General features: G+C 55.0%; 1 protein-coding gene across 1 annotated transcript in view; it reads right to left on the reverse strand.

Moving 5' to 3' along the window:
• TSPAN18 (tetraspanin 18) overlaps positions 1-16,611 on the reverse strand; it is a 148,234-nt gene that overhangs the window by 6,536 nt on the left and 125,087 nt on the right. The window contains exons 4-6 of the mRNA XM_080687560.1: positions 11,499-11,582; positions 9,976-10,046; positions 7,565-7,759 (exon numbers count right to left, since the gene is read on the reverse strand). Of these exons, the coding sequence (XP_080543686.1) occupies positions 7,565-7,759; positions 9,976-10,038 (258 nt within the window). The 5' untranslated portion in view covers positions 10,039-10,046; positions 11,499-11,582. The remainder of the gene's footprint in view (positions 1-7,564; positions 7,760-9,975; positions 10,047-11,498; positions 11,583-16,611) is intronic.

Below are 16,611 nucleotides of genomic sequence, written 5' to 3' on the forward strand. Positions count from 1 at the left end.
TCCCAGCCCCATTCCCACGGGGAGTGGGCCCCAGCCTCATTCCCGTGGGGAGTGGGGAGGAGATGTTGAGGAGATGCAGCTGCAGTGAAGGAGTCAAGATTGAGGGAAGGTGGGGAGTCTATCAAATGTGAAATCCCAGGGGCCAGAGTTTGAAAACGAACAGACCCGCTCTGCTCCACTCACTGCCTTTCCTGATGCTCCCCGAGTCAACTAGGAGGCCTCTCGTCTCGGGGTCCCCTCTGCCAGGAAGGCACGTCCTTCCTCAGTCACCAGCTCCTTGTTTTCCAGCCCAGGTGCAGCCCAGTTGCTCTCCTGCGGCTCCCCCCACCCCATCACAGGGCCCCACAGAGATGTCCCCATCGCAGCCGCTGGGCCCCCACTGGGCCCCCAATTAAGTGCAGAGGCTGTAGCTCAGCATGCTTCCCCAGGCCCGGACAGCACAGACCCCGGTTCGTGGCTATCAGATGAAGGAATGAAGCCAGGAGTGACTGACTCGCCATCATGACCTCGCTGTCCACTACCTCTCAGGCCCTGGCCCTCCTGGGCACTGTTTTGGGCTGAGAGCTGTTAGCAGAAGAAAGGAAGTGGCTGGGCCTTCACTACCTAGCACTGGTGCCGTTGGCATACATGGTCTGTGACCATCACCAGCAGAGGACTGAGTCCCTGGTGCACAGCCTCCCGGCCGCTTAGGCCAGCTGCCCCGAGACCTACTCCCCTGGGTCACGGTCCCAGAGCCGCCAGGCCACCCTGGATGTGCCCAGGCTGGAAGGACACAAAGGGGCCTGGGCTTAGTGTCTGACTTGGGACAATCACTCAAACCCCTTCCAGTCTCAGCTTCCTTGTCAGTGAAACGAGGGTGTAACACCCACTTCGGGGCTCCCCTGGGGAACAATGAAGTAATGGACGTGAAGTGCCTTTATGTCATAAGAGAGGCGGAGCCAAGCTTGTGGCCAAGGCTCTCACAGGAGCAGGAGGGAAGCTGCTCCCCAAGCCCCAGCGCCGGCTCTAGGGACGCTCAGCACCACTTTCTGCAGACACTCATGGGGGCCACTGGGACGTCCTCGGTGTCTCTCCTAGATCGTGCTCCTTCGGACAGAAGAAGCTTCGTGCCACTTTATCCTCATCCTGGGAAGACCCCAGTCACGTCCCCTCCCCGACTTTTCAGCTTGAACAGGTTGCCCCAGAATGTCCTGAGGTTCCTCGCAACTGCTTGGGCTTCACACCACCTTTGGGGAGCCACTGGGATGGATTTCAAAATGACCCGCTGAGGACGTGGCCGGGAACACATCCCCTAGACCCGTCAGACGGTCTGGTCTGGTCTGTTTTAAAGGTCCGCACTCCCGAAGAAGCCCTGGCTCAAACAGACCAGCCAGCACAAAGCTCCTCCCACACTGCTGTCTTTGGAGGCAGGAGTCTCGCCAGGTTTAAGCTGCCTCCAGCCTGGGCTCTGTCCCCCGTCTCTTTTCTGTTTAGCCCCCCACTTCCCCGGTGGAGAAAACAAGCCAGGGAAGGGAATGACTGCCCCCAAGGTGAGCAGCTCAAAAATTTCAGAGCAAATCCTTCGTCTTAACCCAGCTCGTTTCCCAGTGCCACGCTACCTCGCCTCTCTGCTGAGCCTTGGGGGTCTGCTTCCCATGGGTCAGCCTTGCTGGGGTCAGCCTTGCTGGGACCCTGGGCTGAGCTGGGGGTTGGGCAGAGATCCCCAACCCCAGGGGCCTGTGACAGAGGGCCTCCTGTGCCCCTGGCCACAGCACCTGCAGTCCATTCCAGCATCCCCTGGCCCCGCCCCCACGCACTGGCTGGCCCTCGGGTGAGCGAAGTGATGCGTTCTCCACTTCTGTGGCCTCTCTACCCCCGACAGTGATGGAGGCCACTGGCAGGGCTCCTGGCACTTCCATTTTGCTGGTGATGGATGGCCATCCGGTGGTTCCCCACGGCCTCCACGGGAGCCCCTCCCTGCCTGGGCCCTCCCGGTGGAGTTGCTGGCAGTCCGCAGGCTGGCCAAGTGTGGCCGCAGAAGTGGCCTCCACCCTCGGTGACTCAGCTGGCTCTTGCTATCGATCGCCGTGGCTTAGACAGCTATAAACTATGAATGAGACCGAGCTCCAGCCTCGCACTCTCAGAGCGCACCACCCTGGGAGCGTGTGCTGACCAGGATGACTTTGCACAGCTCCAGCGAGACGAGGCAGCGAAGCCCGTGCACAAGGCTGGTGCGATGTGAGGGCTGCTCAGCTGGTGGCTCTGGACCGAGAGGAAGCATGGCCTGCCTGAAGGCGAGTGCTGGCACGGCGATCTCTGGAAAAGTAACGCCAGCTACTGCCTGCCGAGCGCTTACTACCTAGGCACTGGGGATCTCACGTGGGTCCCTTCACTGAACCCTCTTGGCAGCCTGGAGAGGCCACTGCTGTTATCTTCAACAGCCCATTGCACTGATGGGGAAACTGGGACCCGAGAGGGCAGTAGGCTCAGCAGGTAGGCTGCACACCTGGAATAAACGTGGGTTTCTGATTCCAGAACACGGCCTCTCAACACCAAGTCATCCTGGAACCCACAAGAGCCTCTAGGGCTTAAGACTTTCCAACGGCCTACAGGGTCCCTTGGGGATCAACACCAGTCCCTTTGGCTTCCCATGTATCACGTGTTTACATGTTCAAGGAACAGAGCAAAGCCAGAGATGGGGAGGAGGAATTGCTATCTTCGTTTTATGCAGAAGGAATCTGAGGTTCGGTAACCAGCCTCAGGTCACCCAAACAGGAAGTGGCGGAGCAGGGGTCAGAGCCCGGCTCTTACCACATCCCCGGCACAGCCTTCTCCTGCTCCATTCCAGGGCTGTTTATTCGGTGCCAGGCGCTGTGCTAGGTGCTGGCCAACAAACACATACAAGGCAGACACAGTCCTCATCCTCATGGAGTTGACATTGAGCCGAGTTTCATAATTCAGGAAGTGCAGTTCATGAGATGAAATTAAAGGATGAACCTGGTAAGGCACCGACGGGGAAAGTGGGCCTCCGCAGAGCAAGGGGGTCTGCAGGCCTGCCTGCCATTGCTCCCGCCTGGAGCAGGGCTCCCCAAGTATGGGGACCACGGGGGCCTTGAGTGTGCGGGAGTGTGAGTCACCTGAAGGAAAGTGCCCGGCGGTGCCAACATCACAACAATGCCACTCTGCCAGCTCGCCTTCTCCAGCCTGAGGCCATTTCCTCCTCCTCCACGAGGTCACCACTGGTCATTTGGAGGGGATCCCCCTTGGCCCAGCCACAGGGCTTATCCTGATACTTCCTGGGGTGTCCCCTTATCGGGGCCTTTCCAGGGTTTGTTCACCTTGGGTTCACCTAGCCTCAATCCACCTGCCCACGGACACATTTGCCAGTAATTCCCAAGCATCAGATTTACAACACTTGGCCCAGGATGGGAAAACTAACAAAGGGGCGGGAACTGCTATTTTGCCTACTGGTGAGTATTTCCAGACTCTTCTAGCCCATCTGCCTGCAGGCTCATCTGCTTTCAGTTCTCACTTCTAATAAATATTTACCAAATTTATGTACTTCATGTGCCATTCAGCTCATCTATCTCTTTCAAACACACACACACACACATCTCTTTTTGCTGTTCTCTTTTCCCATTTAGCATGACTTTGTTATAATTTTTTTTTTTTTTTAAATCGGAATCAAATAAATGGGCCAAAAAAATTCCTATTCAGAGGTAAGTAACCAGGAAAAAGGGATGCCACATCATATCAATAATAGTCTGAAATGGACCTACTGTATGTGGAAATGCTGTAAAACTGATCAACAGGAGTGTTTGAAAAATGTACCTTTAGAAAAACTGACCATTAGGTGATGTGGGCGCACTGGCCTGGGCTCAGGGTCACTGGGACCCTGTGGTTGCAGCCTCAGAGGAGGGGGCGGGATGCTCAGCGAAGCCCCACCCCTGTCCCTTTTCTTGCAGGCCTTTGAGCCTGGGTTCTGGAGGATCCTCAAGCGCTCCTTCTTGGCCCCTCTCAAGACAAGTCTTCCCTCCCTCCCAGCAGCCTGAGGGAGGGGTCTCAGTCTTCCCTAAGGGGTGGACCCCACATGGACAGGTCCAGGTTAAAAGAGGAAGTGGTCCTTCTTATTTTTTAGGTCATGAGTTTTTTGAAAACCTTCTAGAAGCTGTGGTGTCTCGCCCCAGAACACGCATGTGCACACCATGTACACACACATACACAACATACACGCACAGGTACACACACACACAGGCCCTGACATAATATTTTACACATAATTTCAGGTGAGTTTTTAACCACTTGAGTCCATGCCAAGGTAGCAGCCCCTCAGCCCTGGTCTGAGAGAAGGAGACCTGGGCCCAAGGGTCCCCTGGATTTGACCTGCCCTGTGACCTCCAGCTTGTGTGTGCTGGGCATCAGAAGGGGGCAAGGAGAAGAGGGGATGGGAGCGGGGAGAGAGGAGAGGAGGGGAGGAGAGGGAACCCAGCTAGGGGAAGTAAAGAGGAAGGGGGAAGAGACAGGACAGAGGCAAGGAGCACTCAGGAGAGGGGTGGGAAAGGCAGCAGGAATAGAAACCAAGAGATGAAGAGAGAGGCAGAGGCAGAGAGAGAGAGAGAGAGAGAGAGAGAGAGAGAGGCGGAGAAAGAGTGAGCAAAGAAAGGGAGCAACAGAGATGAGACTGAAGAGAGACAAAAGGGAGGAATAAAGGCAGTAAAAGAAAGGAGTGGGAGGGGCTACTTTGAGGGTCGGTGGGCTGGACCCAGCCATGCCAGGACTTCATTCTCTCTCGGGACAAACCTCATGCTGGGCCTCAGTCTCCTAAGCACTGAGAGCCGGTCCAGATGGCAGGCTCAGAGGGAGCCACTTAGCTCGCTGCCTCTCCAGCCCCGAGCCCCAGCCCCTTCCTGGCTTGGCTTCAGAGATGAGCCCATTAACGACGATGTGCTCTGGGGGCCGAGGTGCAGGGGCACTGGAGGGGCGGTTCAGTGTGTCCTGGGACCCATACCCAGCTCCCTTTCAAGTCCTGGGGTCTCCCCAAGCCCAGATTTCCCTGCACCATCTGACACTGCAGAGAGTTTTCCACCAGGGGGCGCCCACGGGATTCTTTGTTTCTCTCCCAATGAAGTTTGCAGTGTGTATGTGACTGAAGGCCAAAGGGACCCAAGGCTTCAGTGTCACACATTTCACAGCTGATTTCACTTTGTCTCCGAGATGTGGGCCTCTCACTGTGACAATGGAAGCTGTAGAGTATGTCCTACTCTGGGGAGGAGGCACTGTGCCAGGTCTCTGCCTCTCAGAGCGCCGGCAGGAGCAGCCAGCGCCTTGCAAGGAAGTCCTCCTGATGACCCGCCTGGACCTTCCTATGGCTTCACTCCCCACCCCCCCACTTGCCATCCACAGGGCTGCTTTTCACTGAATCCATAGCAGGGCTGGGCTCAACCCACAAGTTTTCCTAGCCCTGGGGGCTCACAGGACTCCGCGGGGGGAGAGGACCCACCCACCAAGGCCAGGAAGGTGAGCAGAAGCCCAAAGAACCACAGCTCACAGAACTACCACAGACAGAGGAACAACATCTACCTCTTCTCTTGTTTGGCTCCCACCGACAGCTGAGCTGGTCGGCTCCTTGCTCACTTAACAAGCAAAGTCACTGAGGCTCAGAGAGGTTAAGAAACTAGGTGAGAGTCACATCGTTAGTTAGGGGACAGAGAAGGGTGCACACTCCAACGAGGTCTGCCTGCTGCCCAGCCCATCCTTATGGGATCAACACCTCCCCATGTCCACAAGGGAGGGACAGCCACTCTTGGCCCTGATGCATCGTCAGTACCTAGTGAACTATGTGGCCCATAGGAACAGTCCAAGGACTATCCTATCTAATAAAAGAGTAATATGCAAATTAACCACCACTCTGCTACACCCACCAGCCACGCCCACCAGCCAATCAGGATCGAGTAAATTAACCCAACCAAGATGGCTGCGACCATGGAGAGAGCAGGAGGGAGGCTTGGGTTTCCCCGGTGATGGAGGAAGCCAAGCTTTCCACACACCCTGGCCGGCCCAGGCCTGCATTCCAAGCTACAAAGTTTCAATTATAGAAGATAAATAAATCCCAACAAAAATGGTGACAGCCACGGAGCTGGAGAGAGCAGGAGGCTAGGGTTGCCCCCAGCGGTGGAGGAAGCCAAGCTTCTGAAGCCCTGGCCTGCCTTGGCCTCTGCTTAAGGCTACAAAGTTTCAATTATAGAAGATAAATAAATCCCAGCAAAAAAGGCTGCTGCCACGGAGCAAGCAGAAGGCTTGGTTCCGCTCCAGGCTACAAAGTTTCAATTGTAGAAGATAAATAAATCCCAGATACCAGGGCCTCTGCTTGGGTTGCCGGGGGTGTGGCCGGCCTGCAAACCACCACAGGCCCCTCACCCAGGCCACCCCACGCCCCAAGGGAACCCCCACCCTGATCCGGGACACCCTTCAGGGCAAACCAGCTGGCCCCCACCCATGTACCAGGCCTCTATCCTATCTAATAAGAGAGTAATATCCAGATTGACCATCACTCCAACACACAAGATTGCTGCCCCCATGTGGTCAAAGATGGCTGCCCCCATGTGGACACAAGATGGCCACCACAAGATGGCCAGCAGGGGAGGGCAGTTGGGAAGGACCAGGCCTGCAAGGGAGGGCAGTTGTGGGCAATCAGGCCAGCAGGGGAGGGCAGTTGGGAGGGACCAGGCCTGCAAGGGAGGGCAGTTGGGGACAATCAAGCCTGCAGGGGAGGGCAGTTAGGGGTGACCAGGCCGGCAGAGGAGGGAAGTTGGGGGTGACTGGGCCTGCAGGGAAGGGCAGTTGGGGGGGGACCCAGGCCTGCAGGGGAGAGCAGTTGGGGGGGGCCAGGCCTGCAGGGGAGGGCAGTTAGGGGCAAACAGGCTGGCAGGGGAGCAGTTAGGCATCAATCAGGCTGGCAGGGGAGTGGTTAGGGGGTGATCAGTCTGGCAGGCAGAAGCGGTCAGGGGCAATCAGGAAGGCAGGCAGGCGAGCAGTTGGGAGCCAGCAGTCCTGGATTGTGCCTAAACGGGCAGTCAGACATCCCTCAAGGGGTCCCAGATTGGAGAGGGTGCAGGCTGGGCTGAGGGACACCCCCCCCCATACACAAATTTCATGCACTGGGCCTCTAGTTTATTTAATAAATAAAGTACCTTCAGAAGTCATATCATTTCTGTTTTAGAACTGGAAATGCAAACGGTGATTTACCCCATAGCTGTCTTAGCTCTTGTACCAAGGAAGGAATTACCTATTTAAGTTCTTAAAAGATAAGCATCATGGTCAACATTCTCCATTGACAATGCCATGGAGGAGCCTGGCTGTTTGGACCTGGAGGCTGAGGCCACTCTCCACCTGGGGGCAGCTTGCCCACACGGCCCACGTAGTCCAGCACAGAGCAAGCTCTGGAAGCTGGGGCTGCAAGTCCACATGGGAAAGGCTGGCAGCCCCCCGACTCCAGGAGGACGGCCTGCTTGGCCCAGACCTCAGTGCGAGCCCCTGCAGTGTAGGCACAGGGCGCCCATGGCGGGGCAGGGATGGCAGTACTCACAAACAGCAGCAGACATTTGTTCTCCCGGATGGCCCCGCAGCAGCCCAGGAAGCCGAGCAGGAAAAGCAGGCCCCCCATAGCCAGGAGGATGTAGACACCCGTGATGAGCAAGGGGTTGGCAGCCACGATCTCTCGGAAGCCAGTGGGATCCACCATGACCCAGATGCCGATGCCCAGCAGACAGGCCCCACCCAGCTGTTCGCAGGTCAGTCAGGAGGGAGGGGAAGAAACAGAAGAACGGAGTTCGTTTGCTGCAGGAGAGGTGTCCCAGCACCGCTGGTCACTGCTCCGAGTCTTCCTACTTACTCTGACCTGGTCTAAGCCCAACCTCTGCCCCAGCCCCACCTCGGCCTGCTGAGAACCATGTATGTGGAGTTTATTTGCTACTTTTAAATTCCCCTTAAATGTCAGAGCTGCAGGATAAGGAGGTCACCTAGTCCAACCCTCAGATTCCACACGGAGCAGAGGGGGCCAACGACTTACTGAAGGTAACACACAATTTTGAGAACCCTGGCCTCCCTGACTCCAGCCAAACTCCCGGAACATGCACTGACACCTACACTGTGCCTGCACCCTGCCAGGGACAGGAAAACACAGACAGAAGCCATCCCTTCTGTCCCCCACTCTCAGGTTGGGCTCCCCACTCTCAAATCTGCGCCTGGAAAGTCTTCGTGTCTATGTCTTCATCTGCATGGCCCATCTCTCCATGCCTTACTCATCTTTGGAGAGAGGCAGCGTAGCTCAGAGAAAGGGCTGTGGTACTTCTTACTGTGTGACCTTGAGTAAGTGGCTTAACCTCTCTGAACTTCAGCTTCCTCATGGTTAAGAAAAAAGATAGTAATTCTCATCTCCCAAGGAAGGACAGAACGGATGTAAATGTATTTAGCAGGTTTCAATAAATATCCATTCCATTTGTCCTGGGCACATAGTATTGGAAACAGATCAGTTGCAAGAGAGCCAGTTTGGCATTGTTGGATTTTGAAGGCTGTAAAGTGTCTGAAATCCCTGTGTGGTGCGGGGGCCTGAAGAATGAATGACAGATGGTGGTAGGAGCAAACTGCCGAGCTCTGGCTTGGCTGAGCGGGATCTGCAAGCTGCGGGGAAGCGCTGCACAGTTTGGGGCAAGAAATGATATTTTAGGTACAGTTAGGGTAGGGGTGGGGTGGAGAGGCTGGAGGCACCCGGCAGCGGGAAGAGAGAGGAAGGGAAAACGGACAATTTAGCCTCTGTCACTGGTCCTGACCAGCCTCCAGTATGACCTGCGTCCCTCCTCATGGCTGGTGGAGGGTTGGGGTCTGCCACCTGGGTGCTGAGGTCCGCTGCAAGGAGGGCTTGATCACAGACTGAGCTGCCCAGGTGACTCCACCCACTTCAGCTGGAGACACTGGGGTTGGCCGGAGGTCACCCTGCTTAGCAACCGGGCCTAGAATTCAAGTCTGTTGGGCTTCCTGCTCTTCAGAATTATGGGGCAGGGGAGGGAATCCTGGACAGTTGCTGAGATGTATAAAAAAATGGATGGAGAGAGACAGACACAGTCAGCCTTACCAGAAAGGGGCCTCTTTTTCAGAGTGGCCCTCCCCTGGAGGACATTGGTGGACGTTTCATCATCCAGGTCTTGGCTGCACTAAGATCAAAGGTTCAGGTGGGTCAGGAAAGCCTGCAGGGGCCCAGGACGCTGGGAGCGTGGCTCTCTCCTGGGAAAGGCCAGGGGCCTGAGCAGAGCCTTGGCGGCTGCCAGCAGGTGGGCAGTGCTGCGCCACCTGAGCACTCGGGGCTCTGTCCATCATAGGTGGGATGGGATGGGGCTCAGTTATTGAGTGCTGACACATGGCAGGCACTTCCTCATCTTGCTTCATTTTTTTAAACACCCGTTGAGGTAGGTAATGAAGGGATGAAGATACTGAGGTTCAGAGAGGTGAAGTGTGCTTCAAATCACATAGCTGATAAGATGCTAAGCTTGGCTTTGAATCTCGGTCTCCCAGTTCTAGAGAGGTTTCTAATTCCATCAGGTTCCCCTCCAGCTGATGTCTGTAATGCTCTGGGGGTCAGGCTAGGTGGGGGTCCCGCTGCTGTCCTCTGATCACCCCATCTCCTCCTTTACCCAAACCCATCAGGGCTCAGATCCCAAGACAGTGGCCAGGACTGAGGCCCTCACTCTTTGTCAGAGGAGCCGGACCATCCCGGGCCCATGAAAAATATCCCTCCTAGGACAGCGGGCTTTCTGGAGTGGGGTGGGCACAGCCGGGGCCTCCCATTCAGGAAAACCTGGCTGGGCAGGCAGACCTGCTTCTTGCACTGGCCCCTGTGCGCCCTGGGACTCAGCCCATTGTGACTATTTCCCAGCAGCAGTCAGTTCTGCCCACTCAGCTGAGGCCTAAGGGAGACCCCAGGCATGTTCCAGGAATACTTACAAATATGAAGAAATTGAAAACAAACATCAGGTACTTCATGCAGCTCAGACAGTCACCTTCCATGGCTCCACCTGCAAAACAGCGAGTCTCCTCAGGCCTCCCACGGGTGGCTCTGTCCCTCCTTCCTCCCTGCTGCCCAGCCACCAGGCGGCTCCTCTACCTGCCCTTCAGACCCCAACCGGCTGCATTAGCTGTTGTTCCTTGTCAGGAGAGGTAAGGACTCTGACGTGGAGAATTTCTGAGCGGGGAGATGAGGGTGTGCAGTGGTTCTCAAACTGGGTTCCCTGCAACTAATCATATCCTAAAGCTATTTTTAGGGCATCAAATAACATCTCAGAAATCAACCCCTCACCACTGGCCAGGCAAGTGTCTTGGGTTTTAGAGCAAGTAAACCACCCCAGGGTGGCGGACCCTGTTTCTTGGGTTATTCAGAAGCTCTGGCCACTCGGTATGTATGACTTTGCAATACAAACACTAGGTGAAACATTAACATATACTTAACCAATGACCTAGGGAAGGCAACCCTGTTTGGCAGATAAAATCCTTTAAATCTTGGGGCCCTGAGGGAGGAAATGTGGGAGCCAGCATCACAGGCGAACTTGACTTCCTGTGAATTCAGTGTCCCACGTGCACTGGGAAACGAGCAGGAGAGCAGCTTAGGTGCTGAGTTCTGGGGCATCTGCCCACGGGGAGCACCGGGGAGAGCCCTGGACCTGCCTTGGGTCTCGTGGTCTCCAGGCTCCTGAGCCTGCCACGGTGTCCCCGCAGCTGGCCAAGTGAGGGTTCTGGGCTTACAGATGGGTGTTCTTTCCCCCAGATGCAACCGATTGTTTCTTGTATAACAAAACCAGGTGTTTAAGAGTTTTGAGGGGATTTAAGGGAAGCTTTTATTGGACACTACTGTTTGTGTAAGTGCTGGTTCGAGCTTAGCCCTGGTATAACTTGTGTCACCAGCATTTCCATAAAAGAAGTTCTTGGTCATAAAAAGTCAGGGCAGCACTGATCTGTTCCAACACCCTCATACTGGAAATGAGAAAACTGAGGCTGGGAAAGGGAAAGGGGGTTTGGCCACGTTCCAAAACCAGCTATTGGAGGATCTGAAACTGAAGCCCTGTTTCCTGAAGCCCAGGCCAGTGCCCATGGACACACTGCAGACTTGAAGTTGTTCTTGTTGATTTTGGTAGCACACATCTCCCGCTGTTGGAATGTACACTTCATAAAGCCACGGACCTGTTACTGCCACGTTCCCAGTGCCTCGAGCAGTGCCTGGCACACGGCAGGCCCCCAGTTAATATGTCTGAATGAATGCATGGTGGGGAGAGAGAACAGAGATAAAGGACGATGGTCAGCAAATCAAAGAAATAGATAAAGACACGTCAGAAAGAGAGAGGAAGATGGAGAGAGACAGAGAAAGAGCGAGAGCAGGAAGTGATACAGGGAGAGACAGACGGACCGAAAGAATTGAGAGGGAGAGGGGTCGGGTAGAGGGGCACAGTGAGGGGAGGCAACTGCTGACTTATCACCTGGGCAGTTCTTTTGGCGTCAGCAGAACAGAGTCTCCTGGTTAGAGGGGCTGCTGTATAATTCCGTTATTGGCCCAGCTTGTCCTATAAGAGAAAATATTCAATTACTATAGGAAGTCATTAAGGAACAGCCACGTTCAAGGAGCTGTTTATGAAAACCCGTCCTCCGGACACACACTCAGGCAAGTGCCTTGCTCCTCTAGGTCCATTAGGGCTAATGAAAAGCCCTCAGCACCTGGGCCCCTCCAGCTGCAGAGGCCGGCAGGGATGCCCGCCTTCTGCCCAGATGGCAGCTCTAGGCGCCCCCGCTGGGGCTGCGTGGGGAACATCTTCAAAAGGCTTGCAATTTCTGGCACGGCTTCATCTACGCTGCCACACTGCATGTGGCTGATGAGCTAGGAGGAGACAATGGGCCTGGGTGGCCCATGTACCTGGATGCCACCTGGCTGCTACCTGGGCATCTGCAATGATACCTCAGTACAGAGTGCCAGCGGGGCCCTGTTCATCAGAGCTCCTCCCCAGGTACCCCATCTCCCCTGAGAGAGAAATCTGGTGTTGGAAAGGGTTCCGTAGCTTTGCATAAGGACTTGCCAGAAGGGTCCTTCAGAGAGTCAGCTCCCAGCAGTGGAAATGAAGGTCTGGTTTCAGCTGTCACATGGGCAGCACCTGCCTGGGCCAGCTCCCTGAGACCTTTACAAAGTCACTTCCCTCCCTGAGTTGTTCAATTCTCCTCTGAAAACTGGGATTCTCCATTTTGAAGCCAAAGGTGGTTGTAGGAATTCATGATATAGGACATAAAATGAACTGATGTAATAGGAAAACGCTTGGAAACCAGTAAAGCACAGTTGCCGGGGGCAGCATCGTCACAGATGGGAAATAAGTGGATGCTCGAACCACATCCACCAGTTACCAATGGAGGTGAGCGCGGGAGAGAACCATGGGCATATGGCTCACTCAGGATGGGTAAAAACATCTTCCCCCTAAAGGCCCCAAATTCAAATTAATGTTTATAGTGTTGTGATAACTGAACCTAGTAATAACTAATAGTATTGAGCAATTACCTTGTACCAGACTATGCTAAGCCTTTCTCCTTCTTCTCTTATTTAATCCTCGTTGAGGAAGTGGGTGCATTTTGTCATTTACAGATGAGGAAACTGAGGCTCAGAGAATGTAATTAACTGGCCTGGCTTTATTCACATGGTTAGTAAGGCATGGCCATGATTCAGGCCCAAGTTTGCTGGACTCCAAATCAGAGCTCCTGACAACACACCAGTCCATAGACCTGGTACCAGAGAGAGGACACCAGAAAGAGCAAGTGCTATGCCTCGGTCCCCAGGTCTCCAACCCAGTGCTGCTTTGCCCTGAATCAGGCAACAAGGCAGAATCCCGGGGACCAGCTAGCATCCCTCCTGTGCCAGCTAGAGGCCTCTGGGGGGTAACCCCAAACTGCCACCCCTTGACAGATGGAGGCCCTGAGGCAGAGGGGCAGAGACAGGGCGAGGTCACGCAGCGCCTCAGGGGTCTCCTCTGCAGGCCCCTGCCAAGGCCAGACAGCTTTATTAATCTTGCCCCTCCCACTGCCCCAGATGGCGCCTCAGTCCCATCTGCACAGAGCGGGGTCCTCTGATTAAGAAGGACAGCTCAGCTCATAAATCACTCCTTTTACTTGCACTGCCCCCAGCCCCCGGGCATGCTTTCTGGAGAGAGAGAAAAGAAGACAAGTGGACATAAGCGATGGAGAAGCCCCCATCAGAGGAAGCAAATGTAAGTCTGGGCTGCTGGAGAGTGAGAAATGTCCTGAACGCGCCCCTACCAGGTGAGGGCGCTGTGGTGCAGGAGCTGCCTCACCTCCAAACTCTGGGTTCCAACCAGCAGGGTCTCTGCCCTGACAAGCTGAGACCTGGGCCACCCTCCTCAGCTCCGTGAGCCTGTTTCCTCATCTGTGCCATGGGGTTTCTCAATCTAACTCCCAGGGTCCTTGAGAGAAGCGAAGGAGATGATGTAGGTTACACATCCAGTTCCTTCCTTCCTGTGTGTGCCAGACACCTACTAATGCCAGCCCTGGGCTTGATCCAAGGCACAGAGACCAAGGACTTGCTCAAGTCTAGTGAGAGGCAATAACCCGGTCCTTGGAGAGGAGTGTTTACAGCCATCAACCTAGTGCTCTGGGCATGCCCAGCAGGAGAGAGAAAGGGCTGGAGGGGATCCTAGAAGCTGGGGAGGCCCGTGTGTGGGGAGGACAGGGAGAACCAACATTCATTGGGCTCAATGATAATTCACTGTGCCAGGGGCCGTTACCAACGACTATCTTACTTGATCCTTGAAAAGACTCTGCAAAATAGATATTATCATCATTCCCTCTTATAGAAGAGGGAAGAAAGTCTCCAACAGGCCAGAAAGGTCTTAGAGCCAGAACTGACACCAGGTTTTAAGAGCCACGTTTTCCTTCATCAGGATGGAGGAGGCTGGTCAGAATAACAATGATTCTAGCCGTCAGGTTCAAAGCTGAGGGGGGAGGACTTATTTGCGCTCTGGCTGTGCCTGCTGGGCCTCATCCCGGAGACAGACGGTCTGATAAACAAGCAATTGGCCCTAAGTCCTGGAGTGCCTGGCAATGGCACGAACATGGGGACATGGACACAGCTGAGTGGGGGATAAAATCTAATTAGGCTCCTGGGAGTGGTGCCTTGAGGGTTAACGGTACCAGGCAACCTGCCTTGGATGCAATGGGATCCTAAATGACAGCTCCCCCAGACCCACGGAATCGTGAATGTCCAGGGGGCAAAGCAGAGAGTATCCATGGCATCTGGGAAGGACATGTCTCTGGTCTAGGAGTTGAGGCAGTACGTGGGCACTCAGTCCTTGCCACAAGCCCTTTCCTCTGTCCCACCCAGAACTCGCATAAGCTGTTTCCACCAGAGAATCTCCAAAGAAGAAAGCGCCTTAGTGAGGGGTAACTCGAATGCCAGCTTTTCACACTGGGGATGCCGAGGCCCAGAGAGTGGCAGGGTCTTGCCTAAAGTCACACAGACGGCTGGAACCGGGAGCTGCTGACTTTAAGCCTGCTGCTTTCCCCCCACTCAGCCAGCCACCTAAGACTGACATCTTACTTCATCTTGACTTCCAGAAGCACTTTCCTATAGTACCTCACTGAATTGTCCCAACCACCCAGGAGATGGGCACTCCTGCTTTACAAGTGAGGAAACGGAGGCTCAGAGATGTGAACTCACTGGCCCAGAGTATCACAGGAGGTTGGAGAAATTCCTCATCCTTCCCTGGCTGTCCTCCAAAGGTGTGGCCTCCGGGACTTGAGCCTGCTGATCCCCAGAGTGACCACAATCCAGGGCACCCACATGGACCTGGGCTGGACTCAAGCCACAGGAAGTGCTCATCCCAGACCCAGGCAGTGGGTCTGTGTTCCTGCCTTTGAATGGAGACGGCCCTATTGCAAAGGCCTCTGGGAACAAAGGTTCTGCTTCCTCTTGCAGAGACTTTTACTTGCCATGGTCCAGGCGCTGAAGGCAAGGCAACCTGGGCAATCTGAACTTGGTCATGAGCAAGAATGGTGGAGGTCACTCTGTGTATCAGGAGCAGGATCTGGCCTCAGAACACGAGTCCAAGTTCAGGATGGTGCCCACCAGCGGAGTGTAGCTGAGGCAGCATTGAGGGGCTGAGTTGCAGGGCTGGGAGGGACACAGGAGGGGGGAGGGAGGAGGGAGGACACCCTCCACCTCTTGAGGCCGATCCTGCCCTGTCCTTCGCCCCTGCTGAGCCCTCCAGGGAAGTTTCCCTGACTGCCATCCTGGTGATCTGGGGAAAGGCGGGTGTAAGAAGGACATGAGCAGACATTCCCAGGGCTCAGGGAGGACAGGTGCAGTCGGGCACACCTGGGAAATCCTGCTGGGTTGTGTGGGCACACTCGGGTTCTGGGTGATGGCATGGGCATTGAGGGGACGGGAAAGAAGGCCGGCTCAGCCGCCCAGTATGGGAGGGGCAGGAGTGTGCCCTCTGGTTGTGTCATTGCTGTCAGACCTTCCCCACCAGGGAGAAGCCTTCCATGGCTGGCACAGTGCTCCCACTTTCTGAGTCCCCTCAGGACACAAGGGGGTGCTGAACAGAACGCTATCAATATAATGACTGTCCTGCTTCCCATGTGCCAGGAGCCATGCTGAGCAGGGTTCCAATATCATCTACACAGGGCGAATTACCCTCGAGTTACTGAGGCTCAGAGGACGTGAGTGAGCTCCCCATGCTGGCCCAGCTGGTAAGCGGCAGGACTGGGAGTCAGACCCCAGAAGGCACACTGCTGCTAAGAGCTAGGAACCCTGCTGGACGGGCTATTAGACAACATGCTCACAGCAAAAGCAAGTGTTGAAGAGAGGGGACTGGCTGACACAAGTCCTGGGTTCGAGTCCAGATTCTGAAAACTGGGCGAAGCCTGCCCTCTCTCTGACCTTCGAGTCCTGTGGCCGTGTCCCATGGACAACTGCATCTCTATGCCTCGAATGAGGAGCAGGAACCTCAGCCTCCCCTCCCAGCAAGCAAGCATGGTCTCCCAGCCCACATTCCATCCTCCCTCAGGGCCTGGAGCTGCAGGAGCCCCTTTGAAAAACTTGGTAATCCCACCCAAAATATGCAGGGCTGTTGCTAGAGCAACCTGGCTGCTACACAGCCTGGATTTAAACATTTAATGGCTTCATGGGCATTAAGGGGGCCTGGGAACTAGGTGGGAAAGGGCACAGGTCTGAGCAGGGGTGAGGGGGCCAGAGCAGCCCCCTTCCCCCATGCCCATCCTGCAGAGAAGGGTGCCAAGGCTCCTGGCTTCTGTTGCTGTACTTATCCTGTCAGATCAGATCACCCAGGGGAAAGCAGATCCTGACTGGAACCCAGGGAGTGGGTGTGATACAGAATACCACTGTTGGGGGTAATGGGAGGTGTGTCCCAGGGGAATTTCTCTTTTGCATGGAGACAAAGAAAACCTACTTTCTTCTTAAGTGCCTACTGTGTGCAGGTCTCATATTAATTCCTTAGAACCTCTATAATTCTGAGGCAGGCCTAATATTATTTCCAATTTACTGCTGAGATAACTAGGATCAGAGACATGCAGTGACTT

The sequence above is a fragment of the Plecotus auritus genome, assembly GCF_963455305.1.
Source record: "Plecotus auritus genome assembly, chromosome: 9".
Lineage (NCBI taxonomy): Eukaryota > Metazoa > Chordata > Mammalia > Chiroptera > Vespertilionidae > Plecotus > Plecotus auritus.